Genomic DNA, 19,450 nt, shown 5'->3' on the forward strand with positions numbered 1-19,450 from the left:
GACTGAGATGAAACATAGGAATGATTAAACATGTTTAATTATTTATGTGTGCTGTGTTTATTGCATTAAACACCATACTGAGATTAAAAGAAGCCTCATATTCTATTAGTACATCATACTGCTTGCATACCCACACTTGCTTACCTCTCTTATTCAACTGCTCCACATAAACATCCTCAACATCTACCAATGCATAGATATTACCTTAATGACAAGCTATCATTCTTGAAAAATTCATGTGCCAATTTTTCTATAAATTTTAGGAGTATTTCAGTATAGGATTTATGCACATTTATGGCTTTTTCAGAACAAAACAACAACAAAAAAAAAAGCAATGATATGTATAACAATAATGACTATTTTAACTAAGATCCAAAGCAAAGCAATTCGCTATGCAATGAATAATTTTCAACTGTATTTTGATGCATTAAAATGTATTCTAGAATTATTTTGATTGAGACCACCATATAATAAGATTCATGGCATGTATTTAAGAACAATAACTTTTCTTTAAATAAGTCCTGTATATAACCTAGAGGGGGGGAAATACTAATTCCAAAAAAAATAAATAAATAAATATATATATATATATATATATATTTATTTACAGATACATAAAGAATTATATATAGATACAAAAACAGTACTGTGTACATTCTAGAGAGAAAGAAAAAAATACTTTATATACAAGGGTGGTCAAAAAATTCTCAGCCTCGCCCACAGATGGTAACACTATCGGCAAGAATTTTTTCTCTGAGTTGGTACATCTATCATAAGCATCCATGTGAAACTGCAAGTCACTCTATCCAGTAGTTTGTTTTATACAGCTGTCTGAAGCAAAAGTATTGTCTGTATCCCTTGAAACGAATAAAAGTGAGCATTCTGCAGTTATAAAATTCTTTGTGAAAGAAGGTTTAACACCAAAAGAAATTCATTAGAAGTTCATAAAAGTTTATGGGTACTATTCTCCTTCATTTTCGATAATTAAGAAATGGGCTGCCGAGTTTAAACATAGCCATACCAGCCTTGAAGATGATCCAAAATGTGTAAAAACACCAGAAATCATTGATCAAGTGCATGATATGGTACTGGATGAAAAGCGAGTCAAAGTGCATGAAATTGCGGAGAGACTACAGGCATTTCAAAAGAATGTGTAGGATATATTTTGCATGAACAATTGCAAATGAAAAAGCTTTGCAATATGAGTGCTGCACTTGCTCACAGCAGATCAAAAACACACTCGCATGAAAATCTCTGAACAGTGCTTGGAGAATTTTAACAAGAATAAAATTGATTTTGTGCGTCGATTTATTACTATGGCTGAGACTTGGATTCACCATTACACACCAGAATCCAAACAGCAGTCAAAACATTGGACAGAAGCCGGTTGTTCACTGCCAAAGAAGACAAAGTAGGTTCCATCAGCAGGGAAGGTCATGGTATTGGTGTTTTGGGATACTAAAAGCATTTTGTTTATTAATTATCTTGAAAAGGGTAAAACAACAACCGGGGAATATTATTCCAATCTTTTAACCAGACTAGACGAAAATATTTGTGAGAAAGATGTTGGAAGTTTTTCCAACTTGGTTAGACTATAATAAATTTAGTTTAATCCTTTATCCAAGTGAAAGCAAACAAAGTTTGTGCCTGAAGTATCTTCAGGACTGAGGGAACTCATGGTAAAGGTGGACCTAGCTGTCATCACTACTTGTCTTGGTATCTCCCATAATGCAAACCACATCTCCTTCCAGTATCATGTTATGCATTAAGGGAAGGGCCACTACTCAGACCGGTTTCGACATTTATTGAGGTCTCGTCAGTGGGAGCTAGACCCAGAGGTGGTGATACTAAGATGGAAGTAATGGAGAAGTCATATTTAACTGAAGATACTTCAGGTGCAAACTTTGTTTGCTTACACTTGAATAAAGGATTAAACTAAATTTATTATAGTTTAATCATAGTGGGAAAAAACTTCCAACATCTTTCTCTAAATCCAGAGTAATTTAATAATACGGTGAGACACCTTATTATTAAATTTCACCTTCTTATTTCGACCTCAATAAAGGTCGAAACCCGTCTGGGTAGTGGCCTTCTCTTAATGCATAGCATGATACATGTCTGCAAGGAGATGTGCTTTGCATTATGGGAGATACTAAGACAAGTAGTGATGAGAGCTTGGTCCACCTTTAACAAGAGTTGCCTCAGTCCTGAAGATACTTCAGGCGCAAACTTTGTTTGCTTACACTTGGATAAAGGATTAAACTAAATTTATTATAATTCATGAGAAAAGACCCAGTTTGCAGAAAAAAAAATTATCTTTCATCAGGACAATGCACCTGCCCACAAAAGTGTTTTGGCAATGGGAAAATTGAGGGATCTGCACTATGAATTGTTGGAACATCCACCTTATTCCCCAGACTTGGCTCCCTTTGACTTCTATCTCTTCCCAAAACTAAAACTCTTCCTCGCTGGTCAGCATTTCTCTTCGAATCAAGAGGTGATTGCAGCTGTAGAAGGGTAGTTTGAAGATCTTACTGAGAACAAGTACAGGGATGGGATAATGGTGCTAGAGCATCGCTGGAATAAATGTATTAGACTTAAGTGAGATTATGTTGAAAAATAAAAATAATTTTTAAATTATAAATTCATTTTCTCATTGTTAGGCCGAGAACTTTTCAGACCACCCTCGTAAAGTGCATGATGTACATTGTTTCTGCCTATATAAATATACTGCTGGTTACAACATACATGCCCACCTGCCATCAGGTTTCCTGATAACTGCAGTGCATGCTGATGGGCCAGTAAATCAAGAGCTAAAGGTGTATTCGTCAGCAGGGATACTAGATGAAAAAGCAAATCAGATGTCTGTCCAGAACTTGAATCAGTATAACTTTCTGAAGAAGCACTGAAAAGGAAAGGGTACTAATAATAAAACAAATATATAAATATGAACAAATAATCATTTTTTAAAAAAATCTGAATCAAAAACTATTAAGTGTATTTCAGAATTTATCAAAAATTACAGTATTATTTTTAAACTCCAGCAGATCATTTTACTACATTATTATGATTATTATTATATAGGGCATCCATGAAGTAAAGACATTGTGGGAGGCTCATCCTAACAATTATTTACTTTATCTATCTTTAACATTATTCACACAATACATTTACAATTGATTTATGGAACTCATTTCCCTCTATGGAAAACTCATTCATCACTCATTTCGCCCTCGAGGACAAAACTAATCTGTTCAAATGACAACGCCCTAACCACTGAACTAAATCACATCCTCAACAGTTTATCAGCCAATGGCTATCCCCTCCCCCAAAAAAATCCAAAAAATATTGAAACCAGTAAACCACAACCCCCTCCCTTTAAAACAAGGATTACTATAAATCCATCACCATTCCCTACATCCAAGGCACCTCGGAAAAAATCACCAAAATCTTAAGAAAACATGACTTGACCTCTTGTTACAGACCATATAGAAAATTGGCATCCCTTATCCACTCCACTAAAGACCAACCACTTCCCCTAGACCTACCTGGTGTATACCAGATCCCTTGCAGCTGTAAGCTGTCCTACTTTGGCCAAACAGGCAGGACAGCGAATATCAGAACACAAGGACTACATCTGGTTTCACCAGTATAGCCACTCTGGTCTTGCAGACCATGCTCTGGATACACGCCACAGAATATGGTGGAAAAAAGCCCCAATAATACAACGTAGCAAGTTCAAGTTTGAAAGACTTTTCATGGAATCAGTCTCAGCCCTAAGAAACATGCCAAACCTCAACAAATTTGTTTGTATTAGACTGCACCAAATTTGGGAGACATACATCATGAGACCTTCAGCCCAACAGCCAAGAATACCTACATAGCCCACTAGGGAGCACCATCATGACTTTTAGGAGAAACGATAGCTTCCTGCTTCGTCCTCATTTACTGTATGTAGTGCCTGTATGCACGTGTCTTTATTGTAAGTTCCTTTGAAAATGGCAACGTGACGTTGCCGAAATATTGGAAATATCATCATCATCATCATCATCATCATGCATATCAAGGATTTAGGCCTAGCATGGCCTGTTCCGGCCTTAGAAGTCATTGTTGAATCGTTTAAGAGGACGTCCTGGTTTTCTTTTTCCTAATGGCTTGTACTTTAAGGCTTGTTTTGGTAATCTTTCTGTTTTCATTCTTTGAACGTGTTCCATCCATTTATGTTTATATTTTTTAATTTTTTCTATTACTGGTTCTTGGTTTAATTCTTTCATAATTTCTTCGTTTCTTTTGTGATCAAATAGAGTATACTTTGCAGTTTTTCTCATAAATTTAATTTCTGCTCTTGTTAATCTTTGTTTGTCTTTTTGTTTTATTGTCCATATTTCGCTTCCATACATTAAGACTGGTAGGGCTAACGTATTGTATACTTTTAATCTGGTTTGTTTTTGAACTAGGTTTGGTTTAAATATAGAGTTAATTACACCTGTTATTTTTAAATATTTCGCAATTTTACGTTTATATCTTTTTCATTTTCATATGTGATCATACATCCTAGGTAATTAAATGAATTCACCTGTTCTAAGATCTTGTTATCTATTACTATTTTTGTTCTTGCTGGATCTTGTCCTTTAAAGGCCATAGTTTTTGATTTTTCTGTTGATATTATCATACCATAATCTTTGGATATCTCATTTAGATCTAAAATAGTTTTCTGTAGTTTATCTTCAGAATTTGTAATTATTATTTGGTCGTCGGCAAAGAGGAGAGTGTTTAAGTTTACTGTAGAAGAAAGTTTAATTCCTTGATGTAAATTTTTATTCCATTTTATTATTATTTCATTTAAGTAGATATTAAAAAGAGTTGCTGAGAGGGGACATCCCTGTCGGATCCCTTGGTTTATCTCTCTCGTATATGATAGCTCGTGATTTAATCTTATTTGTATTTGATTATTTTCATATATACTTGTGATAGCTTTTAGGATATTATTTGGTATTTGTCTTTCTTTTAATATGTTAAATAGAATGCTTCTTTTAACTTTGTCAAATGCTTTTTCAAAGTCAATAAATGCAATATGTGTTTCTAAATTGTATTCTCTTCTTTTCTCTATTATTAATTTTAGGCAAAAGGCTGGGTCTATACATGATCATCCTTTTCTAAATCCATTCTGTACTTCTAAAATAAAGTTTTCGGAATATTTCATTAGTTTGCTATTTAAGATTCTGCTATATATTTTGTAACAGGAATTTAGTATACTGATACCTCTAGAGTTTTTAGGGTCATCTCTATTACCTTTTTTAAAGATAGGAATCCCAATTGCTTTTTTTCCATTCTACTGGGGGGGGGGGGGGGATACCAGTTGAATAAATTTTATTTAAAAATAATAAGAGTCTTTCTTTGAATCTAGTTCCTGTATATTTATATAGTTCTGAAACCTAGTTTATCTTCTCCAGGTGATTTTCCGTTTCTTGTTTCTTTCAGGCTGATTTCTAATTCTTCTTTAGTTATTTCCTTTTCATTTTTGTTAATTGTTTGCCAATTGTCTTTTTTAAAATATTTGTCTGTCCACAATTCTGTGTAGTAATTTAGAATTTCTTCTAATTTCAATTCAGTTTAATTTTATGTTTTCTTTGGTATCTGCATTTAAGTGTTTCAAAATTTTATATACATTGGGTCTTATTTTATATAAATCATGTTCTAAATTAGAAACAAATTTGTTCCATGATTCTCTGTCTTTTTCTGACTTCTCTTTTAGCTATGGCTCTTATTCTTTTATATTTTATTTCATCTTCTAATCTTTTGCTGCTTAACCATTTGTGATAGGCTTCTTTTTTCTTTTTGATTATTTCTTTGATTGTATCATCCCAGATCTTCAGTTTTTTCCTTTTATTGAATTTTTTGGCCTTTCCTAAGCTTTCATTTGCTGCTGCATTTAGTATCGTTTTTATATTAAGCCATTCTATTTTATTTCTTCATTTTGTTTTATTTTATCTAGAATATTGGTTAATTCTTTGTTCATATAGCCATTGTATCTTTGTGTCATTCAATAGTCTAGTTTTATAAACAAATGTTTCAATTTTTCTTTCTGTTCTTGTTACTTGTAGCCATTTAGGTGGTAATCTTAACAAGGAAGTGGTCACCTTATTTCATATCCTCTGTGAACTCTAACATCTAGTGAAAATTTTGATGTCTTTTCAGTTAGTATAAAGTAATCTAATATTGATTTCCATCCTCTTGCTGCCAAAGTATATTTATGTATGTCTTTGTGCTTATAGAAGGAATTCATTATTTTTAGGTTATTATAAACTACAAAGTCAATCAATTTTTTACCATTCCTGTTTAGAGTATGTTCTCCATGTATTCCTATAATATTATTAATTTTCGTGTTTCCAATTCTTGCATTTAAGTCTCCTGCTAAAATTATGTAGTCATTTTTATTTATTTTATTATATATGTTTTGTAGCTGATTATAAAAATCAATATTTTCTTGTTCTCTTCCCTCTTCTGGGGCATATAAACCAATTATTGTTAAATAGCCTCTGTTTATTTGTATTCTAGCTTCTATTATTCTTTCATTCCATAATTTATAAATATATTTATAACATATATTTATAAATTTATAACATATTGGAAATATGTTAAAGTTTAATTTAATTATATTCTTGTACGTTGTGAATTCCTTAAGTCAATTAGTAACTATGTATAACCAGCGTATAAGCCTTTCTACGAGAATGATAAGAAGTACTCTAACATGTAGGGGTAAGGAAGTAGTTGTGTCACTGTATAAAGCACTGGTCAGACCACACTTGGATATTTGTGCTCAAATTTGGTCACCTTGTTTTCAGTGTGATGTGGAAACATTGGAGAGGGTCCAGGGAAGAGTGACAAAGACAATGTGAGGAGTTTGGAATGGTAGCTATGGATAAAGGCTGAAGAAATTTGGATTGCAGAGTTTGGCAGATAGAAGATATAATCCCATCTGGATTTTTCAAATTAATCCAGATGGGATTATAAAAAGAGTAGAATGTGAGGCGGGATAAACAAGAGGTCATCCCTGGAAGTTATGTAACGGTGTGGTGAAGAGGGGTGTAAGGAGTAGATTTTTTATAGAGAATTGTCAATCAATGAATGAAATGCATTACCAGAATGTGTTGTTAATGCAAGGAGTGTTAAGGATTTTAAGATTCGGTATGATAAATGTGTTGTCAGTGGAATGAACCCCCCCCCCCCACACACACACACACACAGAGTCTGCTGACTCCATGGAGAATGCAATAATAATAAGTAGCTGCATACTAAATACTTGGAAAGAAAAATACAGTAATCTCTCAATTATCCAATAATTTGCAAAATTAATTTGATATTGGAGAATTGAAGGAACACTTACATGGTACAATGCCCTGAAGTTGGTGGACATATTTAACATACTCAAGGCATGGAAAACTGATTGCTTGGTTATTGAAGGAGAGATAACTAAGAGATCGCTGCATTCAAAATAAAAGCAATGAAAATATGGAATGAAGATATAGAAAATACTAAAAAGAAAAACAACTACCATAATGCATACATATCATTCCTTCACAAACAAACAAATGAAACATAAAAGACATACAAAAATAAAATAAACATAGAAGATGTACCCAAAAATAACATTAATCTGATCTTTGCATGCAAGCATTTTCTAGTTATGGGTGATGCTGCTGGGCATTGCTTGTAGCTCCACATATATCCTTTCCTCACAGAAGTCCTCATATGGCTGGCAACTACTGGCAACCTATATGGAATTGAAAACAATGCCTATTTTCGTTTCCACCTAGTATGGGGTTGTTCCACTAAACAATTTTCAACATTTGCCATGTATCTTACTCAATGTTGACAATCTATGTTTTCGGTATCTGTGATCATTTGCTTTTCTCTTTTCTTTTCTGTATATATATTTGCTGGAAGGAGAAAGATCGTTTGCTTTTCTTTTCAGTATATATATTTGCTGGAAGGAGAAAGATCATTTTCTTTTCTTTTCAGTATATATATATATTTGGTGGATGAAGATGGATCATTTGCTTTTCTTTTTTTCATTTTTTTTCTGTATATATAATTAATTTATGGCCAAGGACACAAGAAGTTGTGGCATCTGATTTCTACTAGATAACAGGTGATAACTTACAAGTCTAATAATAATAATAATATCCAATATAATAATAAGATGAATAAGAACTATCTGTTTTCATCAAAGTATTTTGATAAAATACATTAATCAGCTTGTTTCCTTTAGAAAACTGAATTGTATTACTTTAAAAAATAAATTGGGGGAAAATACTCCAACATTATTTCAAAGCTGAATGTTTGTAGAAACTATGAAAGTTTCATAAGTTGATCAGAGAGCTTACGAGAATACAATCCTCAGCATCCTCAAGTTGCCTCAGCTTGCACTACTCAACTTAATAAACAAGGAAACTCAGGGATGCCAAGGAATGTATTCTCATAAGCTCTCAGGTCAACTTACGAAACTTTCATAGTTTCTACAAACATTCGGCTTTGAAATAATGTTGGATCTCTAATATCCACTTTGCATATATAATTTTACATCACTGAAATAAAGCCATGCAGCTCTTTCTTTTAGTAATAGACAATTCATATATTTTAAATTGCTTGCTGTTCTGAGTAGTTCTCAGTTATCAGATTGATTGTCGCAGTATCGCAGTGCTTGTGTTCAAGTAACCCTTATTTTGCTTAATAATGGCCCAAAGCACAAGAGTAGCAATGCTGGAAATTCGGATATGCCAAAGAGAAGCCATAAAGTGAAAAAGGTGAAAGTCTTCATAAAATAATAGATAGATAATAAAAAAAAAACACATGCTGAGATTGCTATGATTCCATTCACATTCGGATAACTTTTATTACAGTATATTGTTATAATTGTTCTATTTCCTAAACTGAAGCAGGCAAAATAGCTGTAATCATAATAGTTCTATTTTATTATTAGCTATTGTTGTTAATCTCTTACTGTGCCTAATTTATAAAAAAATTAAACTTTATCATAGGTATGTATGTATAGGAAAAAACATAGTTTATATATGGTTCGGTACTATCTGCGGTTTCAGGTATCCGCAGGATGTCTTGAAACATATCCCCCCATGGATAAGGGGGGACTACTGTATGCATTTTAACATACTGTTTATACAGGCATATTACAAGTACAGTCATACAACGACTTATGCGAATCCGTAGTTACGCGGTTTCTTATATGTACATATTCCCATCCTTCACCACTCACCCTCACCACTAGTCGTATCTTTCAGGTGCCGGCCGCATTCGCCAATGTCGCACATGCTGTGAACAAGCACTGACGTGTTTCACGGCTCCATTCATACACGATTTTTATAGTCTACAAACCTTGCGATTATTTAATGTTATGTTTTTGATAAAAATTTTATCACATAAAAAATAATAATGTCGTCCAAAAGAAGCAAGTCCAATTCTTCTACAGCTAGTAAGAAAAGAAAAACATTGACTTTGGAAACAAAACTCAACATTATTAAGGATTTTGAAGGCAGAATGAAAATTTGTGAACTAGCAAAGAAGTTCGATCTACAGGAATCGACAATAAGAACAATCATAAAAGAAAGGTTTACAGATTTTGGAGGACATAGATTATAACGAGGAACGAATTGTAGCCACAAGGTAAGGAATAAAAAAATGATTAGCTTGCTATGAAGAAATTTTGCGTGACAAGAAAAAGACATTATGCCATCAGATGAATCTATTAGATTTTATGAAACCATCAACATCGAAATAACTTTCTTTTTTTTATGTACGAAAAACTACAATTATGATTATATTTCTTAAAAATATATAGGTGTTTTTGTAAACCTTCGGTCCCAATTGTATGTTTGTATATTTAAATTACATGCAAAATAATACCCCGAGTTAAGCGAATTCGACTTACGCGCTTTTTATTGGTCCCACTTACCGCGTAACTTCGGGGTTTTACTGTATATATATTTTCAAATCAACTGGACTTTTTCTCATGCATAGAAAGAACAAGTGAAAACTAAATATAGGGTGATATGTTCTGCCATATATTTATTCTGGAATCTAGTACTAATACATAACACACACACACACACACATGACTAAGAGTTTATAAGGCAGAACAGTGGAATAAGATCATAACCATTATTTTAATTGACAACATGACATTTCATCCTAATTGTTCAGGATTTCTTCAGGTGTAAGCACACAAACTAAGAAACAAAAGGACTAACAAAGATGACAACCACTATGCAGTTATAGACGAGACTGATGTTATTTTAAAATATTTCTAATTGTTCAGAACGTTGCATGTGTTTACGTACTCACATGAACATGTTTGGCTAATTAAGGATGTACTCAGACAAGTTGATCCTTGGACTGATATCATCATCATAACATTAAATACAGGTATAGACCATATTGGTTTGTTCCAGTCTCATTATCCATCCAATATCCTTTTTTGAGGTCTACCCTGCCTTCTCTTTCCTGTATTTTATATTTATATTTTAGTATTTGTTTAGGATGTCGGGTGTTGGTCATTCGGTTTACATGTTCAATCCATTTTTGTTTATAATTGTTTAGTTTTTCTTCTATTGATTGATATTTAGATGTTTAAGATCTAATACCAGTTCCAAAGACTCCCAGATTTTTCTCTCCTTTGTATCATAGCAATGGTGTAATAGTTCCGATTTATTTACACACACACTCTCATGTTCATAGAAACCACATCACCTTACATAAATATAGTTTTTAGTAATTAAATGGTCGTTTTCATTGGTTTATCATTGCATTGCATCATCTGTCATTCCCATCATTTCTGTAAAATGTAACAGTTGCTGCTACTGCATCAGAATTTTTTTATGCTATAAATAGACAGCAAGAGCTAATTTTCGTATTTTCATGCTGAGACTACAGACACTAGCAAACAGAAGAAAGAGGGATGATATGATCGAGACTTACAAACTTCTGAAAGGGTCATACAGAATTTCAACTGAAGGAATTTTTCAATTTATGGAGGGTGGGGAAAGAACAACGGGCATCCTCGGAAGCTGAGAATGAATGCTGCTAAGAAAGGGTGAGGGCTAGATTTTTCTCTCTTAGGATGTGCATGATTGGAATGGATGGCCATTGGATGTTGTGAGTGCAAGCAGTGTGAATGAATTCAAGAATAAGTATGATAACTGGTGTGTGTGTGTGTGTGTGTGTGTGGTATGTGGCCATCCTTGATGAGTTCCTGACTCTCTGAAGGTCTCTCTCTTAACAATAATAATAATAATAATAGATCGCTATCTGAACCTCACAAACTCCAAGACCTTGATTGTGCTTAAATCGCTTTCACAGATCATTACTTGTAAAAGAACATTTCATTAACTTTTTTTTGCTAAGAAGATAAAACCACTAACCGTATCTGAAAGAATATGAAAAGATAACTTAAATGACTCATATGCAGTTAGTACCTCACAGAAAAAGTGTGATTCAAGCTTTGAATAGAGAAGGCTATTCCTCTCATGATATAGCTAAAAGAGTGTCTCTGTAGTCAATCTACTGTGGTATGGCTGCTGCTGAAACTTAAAGAACCTGGATCTTTGCAAGTGGAAGTTTCTGTGGTTTAGAAGTTCACATAGTATATTCCGGTAATTGGACCACATTATTTTTTAATAAGCTATATAAAACACAATGAATTAATAAAATAGCCAACAAGTTTCGTAAGTCATTTGACTTACATCTTCAGGGGTAAAAGGTAACAAAGTTTAAAACACAAAGAAAAGAGAATTTATTAGTAATAGTTCATGCTATACAGTTGTAGCCATCTGACTATTCATAAAATTAAAAATCAGAATGCAGATTCAAAGCAGTGCTGAATTTAAACAATGCTGGATGATGCCACGTTCTGTTGTTCATGTTCATAATGTCCGAGGTCTGACTGAGGTATATTTTTTATTAAAGCTGACCAAACTTAATGGAGAATTAATCCTTGATTTTTATTGCATTGTGTTGGTATTTTAAGCATGTTTGCAGCTTCTTTAAATTTCCTTATGTAACAGTTTTTTTCTATGTACAATGTTTGTTTTCTGCCAGAGTACATTTTGGCCGGTGGAAGTGGTATGGAAAGCTAGACCTGATTTGTATTCTCTTCTGTTTTGCACATCTTTTTGGTGTTCGTTCATGCGAATTTCCCCAGATCGTCCTGTCTGTCCTACGTAGCAGATGCCGTAACAACAATAAATTTTGTAAACATCTCTTTTTTTTAAAGGATGATGTGGAGGTTTCGGGGGATGTAGAAATCTCGAAATTTTTTACAGCAGCAGAAAGGCTACATTGATGTTATATTTGTTAAGTAATTTAGCCATCTTGTCTGTAACATTTTTGATATATGGAAGCGTGACAGTGTTTTTGAAATCTTGTTTCTGAGAGATGCTTGTAGGCGGTGTGTGGAGGATTTTTTTGATAGTCTTGGTTTCATAACCATTCTTTTGAAAGATCTGTGTTAGATATTCTAATTCTTCATTTCTCTGTTTTTCTGTGCTGGAAATGTTATACGCTCTGTCCCTTAAGGTTTTTATTTGACCTATTTTTTGCGAAGGGTGGTGGTGGTGGTGGTGGTGTGAGGCCACATTAAGAAATCTTCCTGTGTTGGTGGGTTTTCTATATACTGAGAAAGAAAGTTTATTATTCTTTTCATTGACTTCTAATAGAATGTCTAGAAAAGGCAGTTTCCTAAGTTCTTCTTGTTCTAAAGTAAATTTTATATCATTATGCAAATTATTTAGGTAATCTTTGAAAGCAATGAGTTCATCTGTTGTTCCTGGCCATATGATGAATATATCATCTACATAGCTTAGTCATATTTTTGGTTTTTTTATGATAATTGTTTAAAGCATTATTTTCAAAGTTTTCCATAAATAAGTTAGCTAAAGCCGGAGAAAGGGAAGAGCCCATAGCCAATCCTTCTTTTTGTTCTCAAAATTTGTCTTGATACATGAAAAAAGTATTATTTATACAATGTTTATGAAGATCTACGATGTCCAGAGGAAAGAGGTTTTCCAGGAGATTCAAAGTTTAGTTTCTTGGAACATTTGTAAATAGGCTGATAACATCAAAACTTGCTAAGATGTCTGAAGGTCCAATATAAATATGTTTTACTTTTTGAATAAAATGAGTACTGATCTTGATGAAAGAAGATGTTTTTCCTGTATGAGGTAAAATCATGTTGGTGAGATGTTTTGCTAAATTAGAGGTTGGAGAGTCTCTACCATCTACTATTCCTTAACTCTCCACCAAGTTTGGTCAGCTTTAATAAAAAATATACCTTAGTCAGACCTCGGACATTATGAATGTGAACAACAGAACGTGGCATTGTTTAAATCCAGCACTGTTTAAATTCAGCAGTGCTTTGAATCTGCATTCTGATTTTTTATTTTATGAATAGTCAGACGGCTACAACTGTATAGCATGAACTATTACTAATAAATTCTCTTTTGTTTGTGTTTTAAACTTTAAGTTACCTTTTACCCCTGAAGATGCAAGTCAAACGACTTACGAAACTTGTCAGGTATTTTATTAATTAATTGTGTTTTATATAGCTTATTAATAAAAAAAAAATGTGGTCCAATTACCGGAATATACCATGTGAACCTGGATCTGTGAAAGGAAGAAAGGGACAGGAAGAAAGCCACTGTGCCAAGATCGACTTCTAAAGTGGTTCTGCCTCAAAAATCAGCATGCGTCTTCTGGAGAACTGAAATAGGACTGGGAAGAACAAACAGTAGTTGTAGCAAGCTCTGTAACTGTCAGGAGAAGACTACTTTGACAGGGATGACAGCTACAGTGCCCTAAAAAGAAGCTCTTGTTAACCAAAAATAATGAGATTGGCTTGATTAAAATGGAGCAAAGAGCATGCCAAATAGACCCCTGATCAGTGGAAAAGTGTAATTTTTTTTTACAAGAAAAAGTTTAACCTGTAAGTCGCCAATGGCAGACAGACAGTTTGAAGATGATCAGGGAAAAAATTCAACCCTGACTGTCTAGTGTCAACAATCAAATTCTCAGCCAGTCAGATGATCTGGGGCTGCATGTTGTATCATGGTTTTGGCAACTTGCATTTCATAAAAGGTTCAGTGAATGCACATGTGTACCAGAAAATTTTAGAAGAATTGCTGCCTACTATTAGAGATCACTTCGCTGTAATGATGAACTTCATCTTTCAGGATGACACTGTTCCTTGTCATAGAGCAAAAAGTGTAAGTACATACAAATTGAGTTCAGTACTTTAATTTTTGTTGCAGGTTAATAAGTGGCTCAATGAACACTTGATTCAGAGACTACCATGGCCAGGAAACAGCCTAGATCTGAACCCCATTGAGAATTTGTGGTACCAAAGGGAGACTGAGATACACAAGAATAAGCCAAAAACACTTCAGGAGCTCTAAGAAGCCATTATAATGGTATGGAACCATGAAGTGACAGTTGCATTCATCAAGAAATTGTAAAAATCAAGTGGATATTAAATCCAGCATTATTTCAAAGCCGAATACAGAAACTATAAAAGTTTCTTATAAAAGTGAGTGTATTCCTGTAAGCTCTCTGTCAAATTTCATACAAAACTTTTATGGTTTCTGTATTCGGCTTTGAAATAATGCTGGATTTAATATCCACTTGATTTTTATAATTTTGTATCACCAAAGTGAAGCCTTTTGGATCTTTATTTTAGTAAATCAGGAAATTGATTTGTTAATGCACCACCGATGCCAAGCTGTAATAAAGGCAAAAGGAGGATCCAGTACTAAACAGCAAAAAGTGAATTTTTAGCTTTGAATGTTAGTAAAACTGTGTAGTTGAACTAAATTTTGATACTGGTATTTTTGTTTCCAGTAAAAATATCACTATCCACACCATTTTGAAATATTTGCAAATTTGTCAAATTTGTTGTCATTTCCTAATTATGTTACATCGTGTACTAAAAAGAGCCAAATATTATTCAAAAATAAAAATGTAATATTACTTCTTCATTATTTGTAATAAGCATTGTATTATTATCCCTTTTCAAATAGGCATTCAAATTTAATTACTAAATAAACATGTTTACAGTGGACGATGCGGTTTTCTATTAACATGAGTGTATGTGTGTGTGTGTGGTCTCTCTCTCTATATATAAGAGCAATATAACATATGAACATGGTTTTTCTCCCCCATTTTTGCTTGTCATAGAGAAGGAAAGGAAACACTTTATTTCCTTTGTACTTTAGTTGGGAATATACCAAAAGAAACATACAATGAAAATTTTCACACTATACTTACTTGTCACTTGTACTTTCTTTAATTTAAATATGCAAACAATGCCCCATGATAATTACAGTATACATAACAATTGCATAGCTAGCTGTTACTATTTTAAACTCCATTATAATGAACTTACTCTTTTACAAGAAATTACAGAAACATCTTGATATTCTAAGGGAAATGTATTATAATAACCACCCAATATAATTATTCCTTTGGTTCCTTAAAGTTTGTTATAGTGAGATTTGAAATGTCACTGTATAACACATTTTTATAATTACTTTATATATATAATAACTTATACGTAATAGTTATACATGTAATGTATAACTATTACATCTTTGTAATGGTTATATATGACTTTAAACAATTCATAAGAGAGATATTTTCATTGTTTTGACACCATTACATATATATAAAAGTCCTATTTATTGAAGAAATAGTGTTTACCTGGTACCAAAACTTTGTTGTCTGAATATACTTTGTTGAGATGGCTTGGTAATCAATTTTCCTTCACCATATGTTATATTCCATGACTGCAAAAACACTGTTACTAGATACTCCTCAGCCAGAAGACAAAGTGTTTGACAGCAACCGTACTTAAAAATAAAATTAGTAATTTGTAGAAAGAAACTGAGTCAAACTGAAAAAGTTAAAAACATTAAGGACTTTGGACATTATTTTCACATAACCTCTAAGCAATAAATTCAGTCCTAGTAACATTTATAAGCCAAGTTAAAGACACTGGAGTAATTCAAAAAATAAAAATGCAGTCACTGAATAGTAAAATACATCAGAGTAGCAACTTTATTTATTTATATATTTAATTTTTTTTTAACTAGGAAAATCTATTCCCTACCCTGCACTTGCCAATCTACAGTATCATAAAGTAAAGATGTTAAGAAATTATATTATTGGTTTCATCCTTTATCCAAGTGTAAGCAAACAAAGTTTGTGCATGAAATAACTTGATGACCGGGCTACTTATATATACAATCTAATGACTTCACATCAATTGCCTTAGTAGTATCCCATAATGCTAGGCACATATCCTTATAGACATGCATAATGCTATGAATTATGGGAAGGGCATCAAGTGTAAGCAAACTTTATTTGCTTACACTTGGATAAAGGATGAAACCAAGAATATAATTTCTTGGCTTCTATAATTTATAGTATAACCAGTACAACCAAGTGAAAAAAAATTTCAAGTTCTACAGTACCATTTTTTCTTTTTTAATTTTTTCACTTACTTATTTAGGCGATTCCTTCTTGCCTGAATATGAGTTAGATGAAGCAAATGACTCTCAGATGGCAAGTCATATTTGTGTATTTGTACAAAAATAAAAGAACAGCTTAACCGTCATACTGTTATGTCATTTCTACATCTCCCAGTCACTGATCTGTCTATGTATGAGCTTGTGCACACATACACTACATTCTGCATAATAATGAGCCAATCCTGCATCAAAAGATCATGAAAAACCTATACCGTACCAGTTTGGTTCACTGTTGGAAACTGTTGTAGGGACAGATAACACCAAAATGCATCAACACATTATGTCAGTCAAATGTGTTCTCAAGCCATTTAATCTGTTTTGCTGGAGTAAAAAAAATCTAATGAACAGTGATGGCAAAGATCTATAACCTTCACCCAAAACTAACTTAACCTTTGTATGCAATCCAGCATTGTGTATGAAAAAATAAATAAAAAATAGGATGAAAAAGAAGAAACATACATGTGCTTGAATCATGCAAGTTATATATAATTTTAGAGAAATACTAATGGTGGGTTGCTAATACCGTAGACAGGATGTAGCATAGAGGTAGCCTGCCTCACGGTGCAGCTTAATAAGGAAGCTCGTTCAGCCATACTGCGGTAGGCGGTGGTGCTATGCTAACAATTCCTGTTAGCATAGCAAGTGCAGAAAGAAGTTTTTCCAAGCTTAAACTGATTAAAAATTATTTGCGAACAGCAATGGCCCAAGAAGGATTGGTTGGTCTAGCAACTATATCGATAGAGGTGCACATAGCTTATAATTTAAATTTAGAAGAGCTTATAAACAGTTTTATTGTGCGATATCCCCATAGAGCAAACATTAATTAATATTATGTAATTGTTTCGCATTAATGTTTCTCTTGTAATAAAAACAAAATAGCAATTGGAGATTTTCTTATATTTTTGTCTTATAATCCATCAGGGATGATATTTAATTGTTTGCCTCAGGGAATGGCAAATCTGGCGAACGGCCCTGTGGGTTGCACAAAGCAAAAAGATAAAAAAGTTTGGGAAGCTAAACCATCCAATGATGAGGTAGGTTGGTTTAGCTTCCCAAAACCATCCAAAACAGGCATCTGTAAATGTTCTAGACTTGTGCTGAATTACAGATGCCTGTTTTGGATACTGTTGGAAGTTAGATTATTGACAAGATAACAAAAGCCACAAGGTATATGTGTATTATGTCTGTCAAATGGTCTGTTCACCTGTTCTCAGGTGAGTCTGTTTTATGGGAAGAAGATTTTATGGGAAGTCTGCAGCAAAATTGATTCAGATGAACAATGACCACAAATTATCTATAGAAAAAACCACCTAGATAAGTAGTAGAAACTAAGTATCTCTATAACAGGGAATGGAGTGAGTACTGAGAGAGAAAATGGGAGATTGAGGAAAGGGGAATGTGAATTAACCTATAATATTTGAAAATATTTAAGAGTAAGGACAACATTACCCAAACTGTGAGTGTGTATGCTACAAATCCCAAATTTTCCCATTACTCAGAAATAAAATAATACCTGGACTTAAAAAAGAAAACCTATTTCTTTTTGGATACTAAGAGAATATATGACAAATTATTATTCTAAGAGAAATCTGCTCTTGTTTATGTAAAAAAAAAGGTATCATCATATATAAGAACTGGGCAAAGAGAGAAAAAAATTTTAAGTTTGAGCTTTATTGCCATTGAAGTTAATTAGTTCTCTTTTCTTCTTTTTCTTTCACTTCTTTTTCTTCTCTTAATTAGTTCTCTCTTTAATTAGTACTAAGTCATACATGATGGTTACTTTTTTATGTGAATCCCAATCCATGAGAGTTTGTAAATCTGTCACATAATGGTACTGCATACCCTGCCTTTAGAGATCCAACATGGAACTTTTTCAAGATACATCAGGCATCCAACCACTGACATCATATTAACATAATTTTTAGCTTTTATCTACTCACATGACAAAACTTTAAATATATGTTTTGGTTTTGTCCTTATCAAAAATATTATTAAATGTTGCACAATTAAAGAAGGCAGACTAGTATCTCACATAGAGGGTCGTAAGGCTATGTAATATAACACAAATAGCAAACACTTGCAGAACAATTTTGCTGTTTATGCACGAGTTTGTCTATATATTCCACAGTAGGAGAGAGAGAGAAAATTCAGTCCTTGATAAAATAGAATAACTTCATTTACTTGATATGTTTGAATATTTAGATATTAAGAAATGGGAGAATTTTTCATGTTATTAGGGAAAACAGCTAACAAATGCAAAAATTGATCCTTATTAGAGATCTAAACAACAGAGCAGTAAGTCAATACCAGATATGCAGAACTATGTTGGGATTTTGAGAAAAGAATAATGCTAATGATATGTACATGCTGGATTTCTGTTGGACTAATACAGGTTCCAACAAACACACAAAAAAAAGTAAGTTATTGTTGGTATCATTAACATATTCAACGAGTTGGCATCATACTGAAATCATCACACTAGTTCAGGAAATTTGAAATAGAAAGTAATCATCAATCATTAGTTTTGAGCAGGAATAAAATGAATTTCATACAGAAAAGAAAAACATTATTATTCTTATTATGGGCAACTCCAATCCTTAGACTCATCAAGGGAAGCCATAAACATCATGTCAACAACTATTCAGCTTTCCACAGTATCTATCATACCCTGCCTTGAACCCACTCACAGTCATGGAACCCACAATAGACTCTGGCAACTTATTCCACTCATTCACCACTCTCCATGCAAAAAACCTAATTCTAACACCTTTTCTAACCACACTCTTGCTCAGTTTCCATGGATGGCCCGCTAGTCCTCCCACCACCAGACCTGTTCTGAAAAATATCCTCTGAATTAA

At 33.1% G+C, this 19,450-nt stretch overlaps 1 protein-coding gene across 1 annotated transcript in view; it reads right to left on the reverse strand.

Moving 5' to 3' along the window:
• htt (huntingtin) overlaps positions 1 to 19,450 on the reverse strand; it is a 1,164,033-nt gene that overhangs the window by 749,758 nt on the left and 394,825 nt on the right. Inside the window, exons 17-18 of the mRNA XM_090393484.1 lie at positions 15,763 to 15,911; positions 2,757 to 2,905 (exon numbers count right to left, since the gene is read on the reverse strand). Of these exons, the coding sequence (XP_090249610.1) occupies positions 2,757 to 2,905; positions 15,763 to 15,911 (298 nt within the window). The remainder of the gene's footprint in view (positions 1 to 2,756; positions 2,906 to 15,762; positions 15,912 to 19,450) is intronic.

The sequence above is a fragment of the Typopeltis vanoorti genome, chromosome 5 (assembly GCF_054136105.1).
Source record: "Typopeltis vanoorti isolate ZY-2024b chromosome 5, IOZ_Tvanoo_1.0, whole genome shotgun sequence".
NCBI lineage: Eukaryota > Metazoa > Arthropoda > Arachnida > Uropygi > Thelyphonidae > Typopeltis > Typopeltis vanoorti.